The sequence below is a fragment of the Armigeres subalbatus genome, chromosome 2 (genome assembly GCF_024139115.2).
Source record: "Armigeres subalbatus isolate Guangzhou_Male chromosome 2, GZ_Asu_2, whole genome shotgun sequence".
Lineage (NCBI taxonomy): Eukaryota > Metazoa > Arthropoda > Insecta > Diptera > Culicidae > Armigeres > Armigeres subalbatus.
Genome location: NC_085140.1, coordinates 422,715,997 through 422,733,681, shown reverse-complemented (window position 1 = coordinate 422,733,681; position 17,685 = coordinate 422,715,997). Strand labels below are relative to the sequence as shown.

Genomic DNA, 17,685 nt, shown 5'->3' with positions numbered 1-17,685 from the left:
AGAGGGGACATTTCAGTTTTGGCACCAAAGCTAGCCATTCGACGGTTCGTTTTTCACGGTTTTCTATCAGGAAGCGAGGTATGAGTATAAAATGGACCATTGATGGCTATGACCGCTTCCGGGACCTACGGATTGTCCCCGGGGAACCCGTAGAAGGGGACATTCCAGTTTTAGCGCCAAAACTGGTCGTTCGACGGATCGTTTTTCATGGTTTTCTATCAGGAAGTGAGGTATGAGTATAAAATGAACAATTGATGACTTTGACCGCTTCCGGGACCTATGGGTTGTCCCCGGGGAACCCGTAGAAGGGGACATTCCAGTTTTAGCGCCAAAACTGGTCATTCGACGGTTCGTTTTTCATGGTTTTCTATCAGGAAGCGAGGTATGAGTATAAAATGGACAATTGATGGCTTTGACCGCTTCCGGGACCTACGGATTGTCCCCGGGGAACCCGTAGAAGGGGACATTCCAGTTTTAGCGCCAAAACTGGTCATTCGACGGTTCGTTTTTCATGGTTTTCTATCAGGAAGCGAGGTATGAGTATAAAATGGACAATTGATGACTTTGACCGCTTCCGGGACCTACGGATTGTCCCCGGGGAACCCGTAGAAGGGGACATTCCAGTTTTAGCGCCAAAACTGGTCATTCGACAATTTGTTTTTCATGGTTTTCTATCAGGAAGCAAGGAATGCGTATAAAATGGACAATTGATGGCTTTGACCGCTTCCGGGACCTACGGATTGTCCCCAGGGAACCCGTAGATGGGGACATTTCTGTTTTAGCGCCAAAACTGGTGATTCGACGGTTCGTTTTTCATGGTTTTCTATCAGGAAGTGCGATATGAGTATAAATGGACAATTGATGACTTTGACCGCTTCCGAGATCTACGCATTGTCCTCGGGGAACCCGTAGAAGCGGACACTTCTGTTTTAGCGCGAAAACTGGTCGTTCGACGGTCCGGTTTTCATTGATTTCTATCAGGAAGCGAGGTATGAGTATTTTTTTTTTATTGACTTTAATAATGAGGTTTTCGGCCCTTGACCGGTTCACCTCATGAGGTATGAGTATGAAATGGACCATTGACGGCTTTGACCGCTTCCGGGACCTACGGATTGTTCCCGGGGAACCCGTAGAAGGGGACATTCCAGTTTTAGTGCCAAAAGTGGCCATTCGACGGTTCGTTTACCATCGTTTTCTATCAGGAAGCGAGGTATGCGTATGAAATGGACAATTGACGGCTTTGACCGTTTTCGGGACCTATGAATTGTCCGTGGGGAACCCGTAGACATTTCCGTAGGGGACCTTTCTGTTTTAGCGTCAACACTTGTCATTCGACGGTTCGTTTTTCATGGTTTTCTATCAGAAAGCGAGGTATGAGTATAAAATGGACAATTGACGGCTTTGACCGTTTCCGGGACCTACGGATTTGTTCCCTGGGAACCGTCGAATGACCAATTTTGGCGTTAAAACTGGAATGGCCCCTTCCTACACGATCCCCCGGGTACATTCCGTAGGTCCTGGAAGCGGCCAAAGCCGTCAATGGTCCATTCTATATCAATACCTTGCTTCCTGATAGAAAAACCATGAAAAACGAACCGTCGAACGACCAGTTTTGGCGCTAAAACAGAAGTGTCCGTAAGTCCCGGAAGCGGTAAAAGCCGTCAATGGTCCATTTTATACGCATTCCTCGCTTCCTGATAGAAAACCATGAAAAAAGAACCGTCGATTAACCAGTTTTGACGCTAAAACTGGAATGTCCTCTTCTACGGGTTTTCCGGGGACAATCCGTAGGTCCCGGAAGCGGTCAAACCATCAATTGTCCATTTAATACTCATACCTCATTTCCTGATAGAAAACCATGAAAAACGAACCGTCGAATGACCAGTTTTGGCGCTAAAACAGAAAAGTCCCTTCTATGGGTTCCCTGGGGACAATCGGTCCCGGAAGCGGTCAAAGCCGTCAATGGTCCTTTTTATACTCATACCTTGCTTCCTGATAGAAAACCATGATAAACGAACCGTCGAACGACCAGTTTTGGCGCTAAAATAGAAGTGTCCCCATCTACGGGTTCTCCGGGGACAATCCGTAGGTCCCGGAAGCGGTCAAAGTCGTCAATGGTCCATTTCATACTCATACCTCGCATCCTGATAGAAAACCATGAAAAACGATCCGTCGAATGACCAGTTTTGGCGCTTAAACTGGAATGTCCCCTTCTACGGGTTCCCCGGGGACAATCCGTAGGTCCCGGAAGCGGTCATAGCCATCAATGGTCCATTTTATACTCATACCTCGCTTCCTGATAGAAAAACGTGAAAAACGAACCGTCGAACGACTAACTTTGGTGCCAAAACTGAAATGTCCCCTCTACGGGTTCCCCGGGGGCACCCCAGCGACTTCAGAATCCGTCTTTTTGGTTGTTTTTTTCATTCTAGACGTGACAGAAGACTTCTGGAATGTAATCATAATGGAAGATCGGTCAAAAAGCTTGATTCAAATGAATTTGTGGCCTGGTCCCTTTTAAAACTCCAGATCTGCACCGATTCTAAACAAATGGCCATATCTCACTTGATACTGGTCCGATTTCAAATTTCAACATATGGTTCAAATCAGAAAGAGGCCTACTTTATTTGTGGTTACTAATATTATTCTGTTTCTTATCCTCCACTTATCCTAATACCCACCACAAATTTACGGTTCTGGACCTACGTTCGAAAAACCCGGAATATCTCCGGTATCCAATGGCCATGGTCGGTTCCATGAACATATGGTGAAATTACATTAAATTTCTAGTTCAGGCATCCCTGAATTGTCCAAATCGGATAATATTTGACATAGTTACAACACATCTAATTATGCCCAAAATTTGCCTATCCCAGTTATTTTGGACATCCCCTGTACAATAAAACTGCTTACTGCTCAAGCTATATTATATTAATCATACTTGAGCTTCTGTTACAGTGTAACTAATAGAACAATGTTTTTATTTTCTGAATGCATTTTAAATTTGTCAAAATACGACACACTGATGCTGTGTGTAAAATAGTCAATTGTATTGTTAGTATATTTGTTCCGCATGGCAAATTGGAATGAAAACAATAACCGACGCCTAAAATCGCACATTTTGCTAACTCCAACTCCTATAACATAAACTTCAATAAAGACAACACTCGGAACTGATACCCACGTTACATCAAGTCCAACAATCACTGCTGCCTCGACGCTCGGATGAAAACTTCCTGACAGCAAATTTTCACGCACCACAAATCTCGAATAACTTTTCCTGGGCGTACAGAAAGAAACTTTGCATCCCACAATTTATCCCTCGTATTCTAATCGCCGTGTCGAGTCTCTGCACTTCGCCGCTCGACATTGAGTTGAGCGGGGTAATGGTTCCCGGATGGCACCTCGCCCTTTTCCCTATTCGGTGCGGAACATGACCCTGGGCACGGTTTGACTAACTGTTCGCATACAGAACGGTGGAGCTTTCCCCGAGTGGAGTATAATTTGCGCTCTTTTCTGCACATGCTTACACAACAATAGGACCGGGACAGACAGGACTGCCTGGCGGCAGCCGTCAGTCGTATAAAAAAGCAGTTTAAAGCCAATTTAGATGCAAATGTATAAAGTCGAAAACTTTCCGGGTCATAACTTGGAGAGCTCTCAACATGATACGGTTGAAGTGCGATTAAAATAAGAGAGAAAAACACGCGTGTCAAGCGTGACCCTTGACGGTAGGCAGAGTGAAGAATGTATTGGCCTGTTGGGAAATGTAGACTAAGTTAGCATCTAGTTTTGTTCGGAGTTGTAAAAAGGTTGCATATGTCACAAAAACAGGCTGAAGATTGAGCATACTATTTAACTTCATCTTATTTTCCACATAATATGATTTTTGTTCGGTATTATTGCATGCGTGCTAGAGATAAATATACGGTATTTCGTAAAACTTTGTTTTAGTTGATATGAAATGAAATTCATCGGAATTTGAGAATGACGAAAACTGATATCTTAATTTCGTTTAGTTTTGTTGAATTTCAAAAATTTCATCACCTTTAATTATTTCTCTAGACGAGCTCGGTGGTCTAGTGGCTACCGCTTCTGCCTTGTAAGCAGGAGGTCATGGGTTCAATTTCAGGCTCGTCCCTTTCCTACTTTGTGCTATCTAAGTTCTTTCTGTATTTCACGTTCTACCAAAACGATTCCTACTGTTATAATCTTCCACACAATCCCAAAACCTCCCGTGGCACCTATGAGAGATCGTAGAGTTCTCTGCATCTTTCTTAAGTAGGTGTCCAACTAACCATCCTTCCCCTTCCTCAGCATTCGCAAGGACGTGGCCAGGACAGATCTCGACTATTGGAAGGTGCATTGCTTTCATCTAAGAGATAATGATTAGTCCCAAATCAATATCTGTGGTAACGGATGAAAGTGATGCTACTCTCATACAATAGTCTTGGCTTGTACCACCTACGAATTTGTGCGAAATACTCAATGCTAATGCTAAAGCTAACTTTAATTATTTCTCTACATAATGAAGCAAAGTTCAACAGAGATTCAAGATAAAAATAAAAAATATATCAAATAGTTTTAGCGTTTTAGCGTTCGAGATATCAGTGTCAGAAACAGTGTTGTAAATAAATAAGTAAATGAAATTGTTTCAAGCGAATTATTCTGGACAAATAGGAGATTCTGCATGTCTAAAACAATGTATTCTCTTTATCTTACATACTTATAATATGCAGCCTATCTAATTTTATGTTTGTGTTGTGTTTCTGTGTTCATGCTACAGAAAGCATGGAAATAAAACAGTGAAGACGATCGAATTCAAAATTAAAGCATATTCTTCGGGAGATTCTCAATACTTTTTCTGACCACCGTGATTCTCCAGACCTGTTATCAAACGTTTTGATGTCTAAACAATTATTCAATGTTTCCTCAGGTATCAAGCTTCAAGTCAATTGAACTCCTTATTAAAAGTTATTCACATTTTTTCAAGAATCTGTTATGCGATTGTGAACAGATCTAGGACGATGGCGCCATCTACTTATTTTGCATCGACAGTTTTTGCCAATTGATTGCTATTTGAATCTGCATTCACGTGCTCGCCCGTGATTCCATGGAGAGCGAATTCAACATCTTCGGCAGCGATAACCCTTTGGAGTCTCTGTCGCTATTACCACCACAGCTACTACTGTTGGCACGCAAGCTGAAATAAAGAAAAGCATCCGCCATGAAGCTAGTCGAAACCCCCAGCGGCTCAGGATGAAAAAGCACTTCGGCAAATTTAGAACGCTGTTTGGTAGCCATCCTAATAGAGGAGAAGTTAGTGTACAAGGGAAGCTAGACGCGACCACGCGATACGACACGACGCGACAGGGAAATTTGACAGTTCATTGGTAATAATTGTTATTCCTTAACATAAGTCACGTCAAAGGGAGCGGGCCATTTGGCATAAAGTCATTTGGCATAAGGTCATTTGGCATAATTGTGACCAGCGTCAAAAGTGAGGGTCTTTTGGCATAACGGACATTTGGCATAATTTTTCTTTGCGTTCGCTAAATGGTGACTAAGTTGTGCGGGAAACAATCGGAATAGTAATTATAACACCCGTCGATAACAATATTAAAAAGACATTATCCTCTCGTGGAAAGAATGCTTTTGCAATGCAATGCTAAAGTAGGCGCATGCGCGGATTAGAGTAATGGTGGATGTAATCCCTACTTTAAAAGTAGGCATGTGGCCGTAGGGGAAGAGGCCCCAAAACGCCCCCCCGGGGCAAAACGACTTTCGGGTATTCACTTATATTTACCATGTTTGAGATAGCCTTTATGAAACTAGACGTGAAATTATGTAGGTTAGGCGAAAAAAGTGTCAAAATAATAGATAGGAATGTAGAAAAAATAGAAATTTTCCACATTTTGATGAAACATCTAACATTTCGGCGAGGCAAAACGCCCTTGTGAAACTATTCTACACTGTACTCGCGTCTCCACGCACTGTCCATACCAGAATGCTGATATGCCGACGCATGGTACGTTGTTCCCTAGATGCTTCCGGCTAAAAGGCGTTTTGCCTCATGAATTTTCCGGCAACGAAATATCACAACTTTGTTGAAATGTGAATATTATCAATATGATTTGGATTTTTCTAATTTTAATATGGCATAAGCTAGCTATATTGTTTATTTGTTGCATGAGGTAGAAACACCCATGAAAATCGTTACAGCTAAGGCATAAAAACAATCTATGCTTAGCTAGGGCATATTGCCCCTCCTTCCCCTAATAAGTCAATGATGGATCTGATGCCTCCCTCGGAAGTAATTCTGCCGTTTTGTTTTTTCGTTCTTCCGGAAAATGTCTACCATCAGTCTAAATTTATCAGAAAATACTTTATCTACGCTAAACAATACATAAAATATCCCTTTCGCTTTCACAGTTTGAAAGTATGCTAAATGTCCGCTATGCCAAATGACCCACTCTTTTCTTGCAGTTCAAAATTATGCCAAATGGCCTTTATGCCAAATGACCTTATACCAAATGGCGTCATGCCAAATGGCGTCATGCCAAATGTCAAACGTGCATTTACTCTGGCCAGACACCTAAGAAGCAGCAAAACAAACCAAGGAAAGTCTCACAGGACGCATCCACTGCAGTAGCGAAGAAGATTTCGAGTACCTCCCCTGCACTATAAGGCGGCTTCATACAAGCAGTTGGTCGAAAATATTTTCACGTCATTTCTTTAATATTTTACACTTATTTCGAAGCTTAATGTCTAAAATATGTAAAAAGCATGTTTTGCGGTCATTTGATGTTTATTTCATTATGGCGCAGACTTAAAGAATTTAAACTAGAAAACTATGTATTGCTCTATGTTATACAGATGTTCTAATTCGCTCAAAGACTCCATGGAATACAAACATTTGCATCTAGAGGCGTAAATAATTATCTTTGTTGAATATTTCAGTTGGTACAAACTCTTAACTCTAAAACATGAAGATAGAGAGAATACAATCAAAAGCTCCATGACAGCTTCACGACCTCCATGTAATAAAGGCTTTAAATGCACAAGTATACGGCAACAACATTTATTTATTCACTAGCTGATCCGTCGAACTTCGTCTCGCCCAAAATTGATAAGTTTGCAGAAATGTTTTTTTGCCTTCCTACTTTTTTTGGAAGACTGTTTCGATTCTCCAGAATGTTTTTTTTTTTCATTTTTTCCGGCTTTACGAGTAATAACTAACTACCGTGAAGCTGAAGATTTTGCTGCAAATTTGACCATAGTTCAGATATATCTTGCAGTTCATTATACCAAAATTTCAGTCAAAAATGATTTTTTGGCAGACATTCATTGTTTAAAAATATTTTCAAAACTACAGTTTTCCTTTTGGAACCAGCAGTTGACCTGGTAGATCAAATAATCCGGTTTCCAAAAATATTTGGAGAACCTTGAACAACTGCATTCAACTGCAAATTCAGTTGTTCTAGGTCCTCCGAAATTTTCATTTATTCATTATCAGCGCCGTAGCCTGTGGTGGGGTGGGCCGGGTTGGCCCCGCTAAGGGTGCCAGGCCTTAGGGGGCGCCGAAATTCTGAATTGCGCTATGGGAAATATAATTTGTGTGATTTATAGCCTACTTTTTTAAAGTCGATTGCTTTGATTGAAAGTTTCAAATTTATTCAAATAGTTCTTGCTTTTATTCAGTACTTGCAGACCCGACGAACTTCGTTTCGCCTAAAATTGATTTATTTTCCGCTTAGTTCTCCAGTGATTCAGAAATTTCTGTTTCATTTGTATGGGAGCCCCACTTTTCAAAGGAAGGAGGGGTCTCAAATCATCTTAAGTACCTTCCCCGGCCCCAAAAACCTCTGCATACAAATTTTCACGCCGATCGGTTCAGTAGTTTCGGAGTCTATAAGGTTCAGACAGACAGAAATTCATTTTTTTGTATATGGAATAGATCTTCGTTTATTATTCTAATGCAATATGCTACTACCACAGGAAATAATCACAAATTATTCAACCGTCTAAGACGAGTTTAGTACTTTCTGAATTCTAAATTACTGAATTCGATTGACTTGCCAAAAGTTGAACTTGTTCAACTTTCTTTCGTTCGAGTCAGTTGAATGAAGGTGTTTAGACGTTCAATTCAAGCGACTTGTTGAATTTACTTGTCATGTCTAAACTTAGCATTAGACTAATTTCAAAAATAATAACTGATATTTGTATCAGACCGGCAGGCTCAGGAAGCATGTTCTCCTTAACATGGGAGATTTGTGTCATCGCCTTTACCTGACAGAAATGGATGTGAAAAAAAAAGAAAGTAGCAGGAAATGCAAATGGAACTTGAATACGAGAATCTCCATCGAGAGATTTTAGTAATGATGGGAACGGACCTATTTTAATGTTGAAATTTACTGGTCTAACTAAATAAACCAGTGTCAACTACCGATAGACCCATTCCAGAAATGTACGTATCTTGATCCGAGTTGGTTGGGAGTAGGTTTTTTTATACGACTTGGTCATCGCTATTGCTACCTTCTACCACCACCTACACCTACACCTAAGACGTCAGTTTTCCAGTTTGTTTGCTTCTCGTGCAGTTCTACGATTCTGTATATTTTTGTAACATGTTAAACCGCTTTAGAATTACTTATTGTAACCTTATTTAATGGATGGATTTTTCTTCATCAGTAGGTCCAAAGTAGGGTTTTTCTTGATGTAATTAGGTTCGATAATGATCCAATCACCGACCGGTGCACTTGAGAGTTAGATCTTTTTTCTCTAGCTAGATCTAGTTCCTCAATTCACAACCAGAAAGTCTGGATTTTTTTGTGGGTCCACGCACTACTGGATCTAGTTTTTTTTTATTATTTGCTTAGGTTTATTAAATCTTCAAGAAAATTGTTAAAATTTCTAGAAATGTTCTGGTCTTTAAATAATCCTTACTTCCTCCCTATTGGAACATATGCCGGTTATGGAGGCTTAAGGTCACTCCTGACGGAATCCAAGTTTGAAAGTGCTCGCGTTTTCGGGGGCACACCACTCGATACGGAAGCAAGTACCTATAACTTCTGCTTTGGACATATGTAAATAGGCATCATTCGCATGGGATAGTCTACATTGTAAAATTATAGAATATTATTCTAGTGCGAAGGTTTTTCTACAACTTTGCCTAACAGGTCGATGTTTGAATTCAACTTAAAACGGAGCTATAGCTCTAGTACCAGTAACTTATCCTAAATAATAACAAAATTTTAACCTTTTAGTAAAAGTTACTGCTACTAGAGCTATAGCTCCTTTAATAGTGAAGTTCATACAACAAACTGTTAGAGCAGAGTTATAGATAAACCTCTTACACTAGAAGTCCAAAATACAACACTTATTGAAATTTAACCTCTGGAATGAGTTATGAACAAAATACTAAATGATCGATAACATCATTGCTTTCAAATAATGAGCATCTTTAGAAACATAACGAACTACTTAGCTAGTAGATGAAACTGAAAACTAAAAAAAACCAATCTCAGGTGAAAGAATAATGAGAATCGTCCAAAAGACGCCCGAAAACTAGCTATTTGAACTTGAAGTTCGCACGATTTTCTAATGGCGGTATTTAAAATGTTTCAAAATAATATACTTCCCAACATATATGTAGGTTCAACTTTTGCTTAATACAAGTTGTCATTCAAATGTTAGTATATTTGTACAATTATTTAATTAACAGATGTGATGGAATTCGCTCACCAAGTTTATTCACATAAAATTTATGCACCAATGTACAAATGTACCATGCGTCTCCATCTCCCCGTATTTAAAAATGATTATGCACATTTTCAATATTCCTGCCTATCCTGCCGCTTGGAAGGCCAACATTCTCTTGAAAAGCACCCATGAGGAGATAAATATTTCGAAGGTTGTAATAACATTGTGTTTCAACTTCTATGAAAATAAAATACGTATTTGATTTTACGGTGACAAAAAATCACAAGCGACGAACCCCCCGTATTTTGTGAAGGAAAAACCTCGGAAGTTCCGTAATCAATCAGCCAATCTTCCATCGATTTCTGAGATCGTAAATTAGGGGAAATATGAAACTAAAAAACATCACTGAGGTACTGGCCCACCCGATTTCCTAATTTGGTAACACAAGTTTTGCCACAAAATCAAATGCGACTGAATCCAATAAACATTAAGAGACATAAAAATACTTGATCAGAAAATTTTTACTGTGGGGCATCGAAATATGAACAACTTACCACTTGAGTAAATGTTTAAGTCTATAGAAAATACAAATTGAATGCCAATAAAACGTTCGTCGTTAATACAGGCTCAAGAGGGTCTCTATATTTGCAACGTTCTACATTTACGCATTGAAAGTTACGAAAGCCTGAGTAAAATCCAAGGTAAAATCAATACCTCCTGAATTGAAATCCATCCATCTTGTACTAATAATAATCTAACAGATTATAGTGGAAGTAAATGTATTAGTGAAGTCTTTTGATCCAAGAAATGTTATTTGATAGTTAATTATAGTCTCAGTTGTTAATTCCTTCGTTCCCAAAATATTGGTCTTCTTCCAAATAATATATCGTTTTTTGATAGTTTCTCCCACGTGTCATCAGACTTGTCTGTGCTGACAGCATTTACCAAATCCATGACACTAAAACGGTTCGCAAGCTGCAAAAAGTGGCCATTTGCGGTGAGTCGACAAAAAGGGTTAACTTTGAGGCTTCGTCTCCCGTCTGCTTCGTTTAATGCTTCGTCCAAGTGTTTTAGTCGATAATCGATATGTCAACTGTGATTGCACCGTCCTGACAGATGACAAGCCCCTTCTATTGAGTCGAGTAGCTATGCGACGGACAGCACGAAGGGACATTTGGATGAAGTAAGGCATTGTGTCAGCTTGCTTCATTTTTTTTGGTGCTGGAGGAGAGCTGACTGGCAGCTGGCATGCCATCAACAGACTCTATACTATCATGTCATTGATGACTGTCTTCTTTCAGCATCGTTTGTCGTCGTCATCGTTAACGACACTGCGGATGAGGTAGGTGCGCTATACGTTAAACGATTTCCAATCGCAGCAGGGCAATTGGTTTTGCTCCTCGGAGAATCGGGGCTGGGACCAATCTTTCGATACCACTCGACCGTTTGAGTGAATTTGATTCGACTTTTTAGTGACGTTTGAACATTTTTCCCATGTGGCCGTTCAAGATAAGTCTAAACGATTCGTTCATATTAAAACACCACCATCGACGAAACGTTGAGTTGTCTTTTCCCATGTGATGTATAAAATCATCAATGCAATAAACTGTGTAGCGAGCAATTAGAGTAGCAATTCCCAAGAAAATCAAACTAACTTTTCAAATTTTTCAACTGTTCCATTTTATCGTACCGTCGTCGGGGGTCAAATGGGGGTGGGAATGGGTCACTGTTTCAAATACTTAGAATGCTTGTAGAATGGATTGAATGTATCTGAGGGCAAAAAGACTAAAATATTACAGACCTTTTTGAACGGTTTTGCTCTACGACCTCCAGGCTTCCGGTGAGAGCGATAACCCATTCTCACCCCCAGAACCATTGTTACCCCCGATACCGGTACTCCAAAGAGTTTTTAAGAATCTATATATTCACTGCAGTAAAGAGGTTTTGATAGATATCATATTCTTATTGTCTCAGCTCGACAAATTGAGGTGACGTCTGGCTTGTGCGCAAAGAAAGCATCAATTTTATGTCCTTATTCTTAACTGATTTGCTAAGGATTTAACAATTACTGCAAGAAATTTTAAAGTCGAACTTTAACGTAATTTACAGTCTTCATACAATTCCATTTCTAAACATAGTTCCATATAGTTAACATCGAAACGTTGAGTTTATTTACAATGAAGAAAACTTACTATGCAATATTTATATTCCGCTTGAATTTACATTGATAAAACATTTTGATATAAATCACCCGATAATTTGATTTTACTTATGCTCCATTGTGGTTGGCTGCTGTTTTTGTGGAACAAGCAAGAGCGGATATCATGAAGTGGTAGAGCAAGAAAATAAATTCTGATCCGATTTCACCCCGGATGAAATTCACGGACTAACTCCCATCCAATTTCATCCTCATAATTCCAGCACGTTCTCCCACTCATTGATCAGTCAACCGTTCCGTTGAACAAATTCAATAATGCAACATTCTTCTTTTCTCTTTCTTATCCCTCCCGGTTTCTTTCCAGATCAGCACTTTTACACCTATCCAATTTTCTGCCAGAACATAAAAATTAAGTTCCTCCTGGTACCGGTGCAACAGTCGGTGAAGGCAGCTGTTGGAAGGTAGCATATTTCCCACATCTGTTACATGCATTGAGAGTACAAGACGAATATCAGGAGCAGCCGCGAACACATAATATAATAAAGTTGAAAGCATAATTTCAAACTGTTTTGAAAAGAAGTTATTTTAATTTAACCTTTTAACCTTTTCATAGATCAAGCATAAGAAATGAATTGTGCGAATTAGTCGAAGAAATAAGCATTTTTATAAGCATTATTGATATCACTTCAGTTTTATATCTTTTTCCATGCAGAATTTATTTTTGTCAAAAATGACAACAATCATTTTTTTAAATTTTTTATGAAATTTCAAAATATTTTTTAACGGTCCGATGATTTTAATACTTTTTTGGTTGCTTCTCGTGAAAAAGGTTTGACTTTAAACAAGGTTCTGTCTATGATATGTTAATTTTATTTCTACATAATTTATGTGTTGCTTATCCCATAATTTTAGTATTCACAGTTTGGGAGTTTTCAATAAAAAGAACTGCTTCGTAATGTGACGTTTGTATTTTTGGTCATTTTCTGGGTGCATCTGCCAGTTTTGGAAAGCTGCAAAAAAATCAAAGAAAAAGGTGAAAATCCAATTGAATTAAAGTATGCAATCCTGGTGTTTGAGCTTCGGTGATGCGGGGTGCTCAATGTGACCAGAATAAAATATTCAGTTACATACATCTATATAGGAGAACCATTGAGTGAGGGGTGTGAAGTGTAAGTGTCTCCACCGTTCAGGCAGCTCTAGGCGGGTGTGAACGAAGAACGTGCTCTAGTGAAAATATTTGATTTATTCGACAAGCGGAGAAATTTGCACAAATATCCGATCCATTGTGTCCAGTGTGGTAGCTGTGTGCCGATCCCTTTTATTCCGGAAGGCGGAAGCTTTGGGAGATTTGTCTGCGTTTTTTTTTCATCCCGTGTTTTAAGTTGCTGGAAGCGATAAAAAGGGCGAGAAGTATATTGTGTGGGAGCACCTCGTGTTTAAATTTGCTTTTGGAGCAGTCAGCTGCCAGAATGCTGCAGGTAACGGCAGATCGGATGTCCGGACGACGGAGCAGCTCCATCGGGTGCCGCTCGATTATCGGCCGAAGGACGTCGATGTACATCAACCAGACCCAGCACGACCGGGATCCCTTCAAGGTAAGTGTTCAGTGGGCGAGGAGCTATATGGTAGGGCTTATAGAGGTAGAGTTGAATTTATGAAATGCCTTCTTTCTCAATAAAGGGATATGAGTTCAGATTTATGTGAAACGAATAATGGATTGTTATGCTAATGGTGCATTAGATTGAATTTATTCCATGGTTGAGGCTGGGTTTAAGGAAGAGATAACATTTTCCAAAAATTAAAAGAAATTTGAAAAGTGTTTTAAACAGGTTGTGAAATTGAAACAATTATTCATGCTATCGAATTCCACAACGCAACAAGATTTTGTCCTCATGACCAAATAATTTGTCCCTATAGTGAATTTTTGTTCGCTGAATCCGTGTTTGACTCCAGATTTGCTCATATACTATATTTGGATACACCTCAATGAATATCGTAGAATAAATTATATTGACCATTTAGGAACGGCCTTCGTTAAGCCTACAAAAAGAATTATCAGTCAATCAAAGTCCAAAATGGTTCACACACGTCTTATGTTCCAAAATGTGCTGAGTTTATCATAGTAAGTGTGTGACCCCAAATGGCCGGAGTGAAATGTGATGACAGCAGCTCTCCGTGAGCAGGGATGGGAAACATCAAATTTTCACTTGTCATAAGATGAGTTTATACAATCCCATTTAATTCCACCACTTAATTGTATCTTGACAGATACGTATTTCGACCTCAACAGTAAGGCCGTCTTCGGTGTCTCGTACTTGACTCGACTTGATCAAACTCACCCGCGATTTTACTTTTAAATTATCAAGTGATAAAAACTCGCCAGCGAATAATAATCGTTTGAAAATTGTATCTTGATTTGAATTTACCGTTTCATTTTGAATTCTTTTTCCTTACTTCCATGCAACCATAACGCCAAATAGAAGTTATAACGGGACTGTTGACAATTAGCTGATGTGAGTGAAGATTAATGATTGAATGAAAATTCTGCGTTTATTATCGTTTGAGTACAAAATTTGAGAAGTTGTCGCCGGCGACAACTCGCCTACTGTTTTCACGTGAAAAGTTTTCACATGAAAATTGAAATCATGATTGTCTGATAATGATTAACTGTCCGTGAGTGCGTGTGTATGCCACGGATTTCAGACTAGAAGAGGCCAAGCCATGGCTTGCTGCTCACCGATTAACACGCTGAGGTGTTAATATATAATCACACTCAAACCCACATTACCCTTCCTCTCTCATAAAAAAAACTAGATGGGTTGTGTACAAAACAAAAATATTAGTTTGTATACATGACACAATCGCAAAATTTTAACCAAAAATAATGCGAAATAAATAATGCGAAATGTAACATACTTACATTACAAACAGATCGTAATCTGTTCTCAGCATAAACATTTTCTTCAACCACCGCCGACGGCCATCACAGATGTTACTTGGACCGCTACCGGCGAAGACATCGTCTCAAGTCAATTCAGAAAGCTGCTTTCTCGCGCGCGTTTGCGGTTTTGCTGGAAATCATCGTGCGGTCGTCATCAGCATCGGCAGTGCTTTCAAAATTGTAGTAAAGCGGGATTATCGGCAGGGAGTGGAAAATGAGAGAGAACATTGCACTTGCACAAATTTGCTGTCACCGGCGACGGCCGCAACTGGCAAAAAATTCTCTCAATGCCCCTTTCCACTCACCACTGATAGTTTCCAATATGGTAAACAAAACCTTCTTCTTCATAAAGTGATGCCTTTGCAATCACTCTCAGTACGCGAGCAAATTTCGCTTTAGTATTGCTCCCACCGATCTTGCTGACAAAGGCTGCACGATTATTTACAGAAAATCGGATTTGCAACAACCGCCAATTACGCGAGAGAACACCACTGATATCGATGCTGGGACCGCTTTCCGAAGAATCTCAAACTAATCGGCTTGGTTGCTGGTTGAAATGCTGGGAACGCTTTGGACCGTTCTCTGCGAAATCTCGAACTAAATGGTTCGCGCGCGCGGAAAAGCTGCCTTCTTGTATCTAATGAAGTAAGCTCATTAGCTCCGCCCATTCGTTAATTGTAATGAGTGCACATAAAATTTGCACCCATAGGAGCTAATGAGCTCACAGCAGCTCTCCCGCGCGCGAGCCATTTTGTCCGAGATTCCACGGAGAACGGTTCCTGCATAGGCATCAGTAGCAGTGGTCCGAGTCTGTTGCGTACGACGGATTGCGGTTCCAGCATCGGCATCGGCGTGTTGCTGAAAAATCATCGTCGCGTGGCCTTCATCAGCAGTACTCAAGTGGAATTTTCTTTAAATCGTGGTGAATCATCAAGTGGCTATCGCAACAATCGTCAGCAGATCTGTATCGAGGAACATAAACCAGTCCTTTTCAGGATCAGCATTTCAAATGGAAGACAATGAATGTGTGACGAATATTATTTACACAATGAAGAAGAGAAATATATCTATCAGCTGAGGGTATTAAAACGAATATTGGTGTCGAAAACTCTCCGTACGACTTGACCAAAGTAAAATTACACTGCGGCCCGTGGGCTGCACCTTTGTTTTGCTTTGATCGTTTCGTACGGAGTGAATTTATCACCAATATCCATTTTATTACCCTTAGCAGATAGATTTGAAAGCTTTCGACAAAGTACCAATTTGTATGGTCGAAGTTCATATTTATTGAGTGAGAAGCAAATTGAGGAAAAAAACGCCCAAAGTGCTGAGCACCACTGATTTACAGGAACAGAACATTTGGGATTACTATTGTGGTAGCATCAGTGATGGCCGTCGGCGGTGGCTTCGGCAGTAAATTTAATCGCCGCGGTGTAGCGTCTGTAACCATTTTGCGTTGGACAGTGAAACTTTATAGCTAGATTGTGCTTAATATTTGGAAAGGCGCATCCTTGGGTATATTTTTCTGTTGCATCTCTCTGATGACGGCCGTCACAGATTTATCTGCGTTGTTAGCGATCCCAAAGGCATCAGTGATGGCCATCGACGGAGGTTGTTATAGAAAATCTATTAACCGCGGTAGCGTCTATAGCTATTCAACGGTTAAAGGTTGAATTTTCTCTTCAGATTCGGAGAATCGTTTGTTGCTGTCAATGGTAGTGAAAGCGCATCGAACCGCGTATATCGCTTCTTTTCATGACCCCCACTATGAACGGAACATAGTTGATTTTTCTTAAAATTTGAAAGTGCCGATCATTGCGTCGATAGCGTTCCCAGCAGCGTCAGAGCTGTCGGCGGTGGCTGCAGCAACAAAAAAATTGCCGCACTGTCGTCTGTAGCGTAGTAGTATAAGGGGAAATCTTTTCGTAAATTCAAACACTGTTGCTGCCACGACCGCCATAGATGACACCGAAGCGAAAAAAATTCTTCCGTCAACGTCACCAAGCCGTTGTTACTGGGACCGCTTCCAGAAGGATCCACGTTCCAGCTGAGCGAATCGCTCGCCGTGAAATCTAGAACGAAAATGACGTACTCGCGCAAGACACGGCTTGCGGTAGGCCAAAGGGTGCCGTACCTTACATTAATATGGCGTCCGTGTTGGGGATGCATGAACGGGATTGATTGGTTCTGAAGTATGTGTCGTGCGTGAAGAATTCAAAGCTTCAATAGTTTGACGATGGATAAAATACTAATGGTCTTATAAAGGTTTAACGGTATATTCGTGTCACAGAAAAATGGACGCAACACAGATTTCCTAAAACGATCAAAAAAGCTCTTTTAGATTCTGGTGTTGAAATTCACTGTGTAGAACTCATTAAACTAACAAAGGAAGGTAGAACAGATTCAATCAGCGTTATATTGTGACATCAACGAACTGGAATTTTATTTATTTGAAATTTCATTACGATTTCTTATATAATTATAAACAGGCATTGTGGCAAGGAGTTGTTCAGCACACTATTCATCCAACACGTTATGGTTAAATCTATAATTCGCTTTTATTATGTGGTAATGTCAAAATTATAAATTTTGAACGCCTTCCCTTTTCACTGCGTAACGCTTTTTATATGATAGATGATTTTTTTTTCTTGAATGAGGCGCAACGTTAAGATATAACCCTCCACCCAAACATCCACTCCACAACCCTCGTCGCCAAATTCAATTAAGGTGGTTATACAACAAAGCCACAAATCGGCCATCTTGGAAACCACGTGCTTTTTCTTGTGATTTTTCAAGAGCACGAATTGAGAGAACCACAATGTCCATGGGGATGGAACATTCGTAGATCGTTTGCTTACTTGTGCTAAACAATCGACTTCAATTT

At 40.0% G+C, this 17,685-nt stretch overlaps 1 protein-coding gene and 1 long non-coding RNA gene across 2 annotated transcripts in view; both read left to right on the top strand.

Moving 5' to 3' along the window:
* The window catches only part of LOC134217786 (uncharacterized), a 125,733-nt gene extending 113,372 nt beyond the window's left edge, over positions 1-12,361 (top strand). The window contains exon 3 of the long non-coding RNA XR_009981164.1: positions 12,225-12,361. This is a non-coding gene — a long non-coding RNA (uncharacterized LOC134217786). The remainder of the gene's footprint in view (positions 1-12,224) is intronic.
* A 988-nt stretch (positions 12,362-13,349) lies between these two features.
* The window catches only part of LOC134217785 (uncharacterized), a 244,528-nt gene continuing 240,192 nt past the window's right edge, over positions 13,350-17,685 (top strand). Inside the window, exon 1 of the mRNA XM_062696601.1 lies at positions 13,350-13,455. Within this exon, the coding sequence (XP_062552585.1) occupies positions 13,354-13,455 (102 nt within the window). The 5' untranslated portion in view covers positions 13,350-13,353. The remainder of the gene's footprint in view (positions 13,456-17,685) is intronic.